Source organism: Penaeus monodon, chromosome 25, assembly GCF_015228065.2.
Source record: "Penaeus monodon isolate SGIC_2016 chromosome 25, NSTDA_Pmon_1, whole genome shotgun sequence".
In the NCBI taxonomy this organism is placed as follows: domain Eukaryota; kingdom Metazoa; phylum Arthropoda; class Malacostraca; order Decapoda; family Penaeidae; genus Penaeus; species Penaeus monodon.
In genome coordinates, this window is record NC_051410.1 from 21,090,827 (window position 1) to 21,092,280 (window position 1,454).

Below are 1,454 nucleotides of genomic sequence, written 5' to 3' on the forward strand. Positions count from 1 at the left end.
ATACTGGCTTGGGCGTCACTGGATTGAAAATTTCCTGTACAAATACTAGAAGCAATTAATGTAATTTTGCAAAGTACCTATAGGAATAATTTCGTTTTCCTCACAACCTTTTGTGTTACTAAGCTTAGGGAAAGTACCATCTACTGTATCCTGCGTAAGCTTTCACATTATATAAACCGCACTGATGTTCAACAGGCACTGACTGCGACTAAGAAAAGCGATGCGTCCACCTCAGGGCTTGTCAGATCCTTGAAGAATATAATGGAAGACGTTATTGTGCTTGTAAGGTGAGTCTTGCTATTCCAGTTTCTCGTGCTGGCATATCTGATGTGATGATTATAATTGTTGTTTACAATAACAGTGGCGGTGATATTACGGTGTCAGACTTATTGCGTTTCTTGTATTATTGTTTACGTATAAGACCACGTATATACGTTGCAAATGTAGGATTCTATTTTCAAGAAGATATTCTGGAGGCTAGCATGTATTTGGATGAGTACTGTATTGGCGCAAAGGAGGAACGAGTGTGATAAAATTCGAGTTATCTCTTGCAATGGAAATTCATTTTCAACACAAACGTTCGTCCATACATATATGGGATGAAAACGCTTATAATTTGCATGATAGAGTGCTTTAACATGCTTGCGGAAAATGGAATCGTCAGCCATGTGTGCATTAAGAAGTACTTTCATTTTTTTTAAGCAGGTTCTTTTAAAAACTGGGATGATGACGAAGAGGCCCCAGCATCAACAACAATGATGAAATTATTACTGTTGTCTGAAACTGGCAGGCATATCTTGAAAGGACGCTTGTTTTTCCAGAACAAGGAGGATGCGCAGCATCACGCTGTCGTTCTATGCCCTGTTCTTCGTGCTGGGAATGGTGTACTACGCCTCTCGTTCGGCCGACAAGCTGGGCGTGGCCCCGTTCGTGTACATGGCGGTAGCGGAGTGATGGAGGTCCCTAGCGGCACGCTAACTATCCCTCTGGCGGAGAAGATGGGCAGAGAGCCTCGAGCACTTTGTTCCTCGTAGTCACCGCCGGCCCATGCTGGTGCTCGGCTTCATCCCAACTGGTAGGTAGCCTGGCATCCTGGGTCAGTTACAGCAGTACTACCACAGACCTAAATTTGATTAATTTAAACCTTTATTCACTCTCAGCTTTGGAGTGGCTGGTGGTCACATTGGCCCATGCTGGGCCGGCTGGCCTTTACCGTAGCTTTCCAAATCGTGTATCTCTATGCCAGCGAAATCTTCCCGACGGAGGTGCGCGTCCAAAGGGCTCGGAACTTGCAACAATGATGGCCACAGTTGGCGCCATGCTTGCCCCCTTCATTTGGGAAATATTGGTGAGTCCAGTACGTCTATCTTGTTTGTTTTTATCGGCAGGATATTTTTTGTTTTAATCCGCAAAAAAATGAAGTTTCTGCAGGTAGTGAACCTATTTTCTGGTTC

General features: G+C 44.2%; 1 protein-coding gene across 1 annotated transcript in view; it reads left to right on the forward strand.

Moving 5' to 3' along the window:
* Positions 1 to 1,454, forward strand: part of LOC119589348 (organic cation transporter protein-like) — a gene marked incomplete in the record, with an annotated part of 79,660 nt that overhangs the window by 47,197 nt on the left and 31,009 nt on the right. The window contains 8 exon segments of the mRNA XM_037937968.1: positions 196 to 287; positions 822 to 943; positions 946 to 1,008; positions 1,011 to 1,043; positions 1,046 to 1,075; positions 1,161 to 1,189; positions 1,191 to 1,274; positions 1,277 to 1,348. Coding sequence (XP_037793896.1) covers positions 196 to 287; positions 822 to 943; positions 946 to 1,008; positions 1,011 to 1,043; positions 1,046 to 1,075; positions 1,161 to 1,189; positions 1,191 to 1,274; positions 1,277 to 1,348 — 525 coding nt within the window.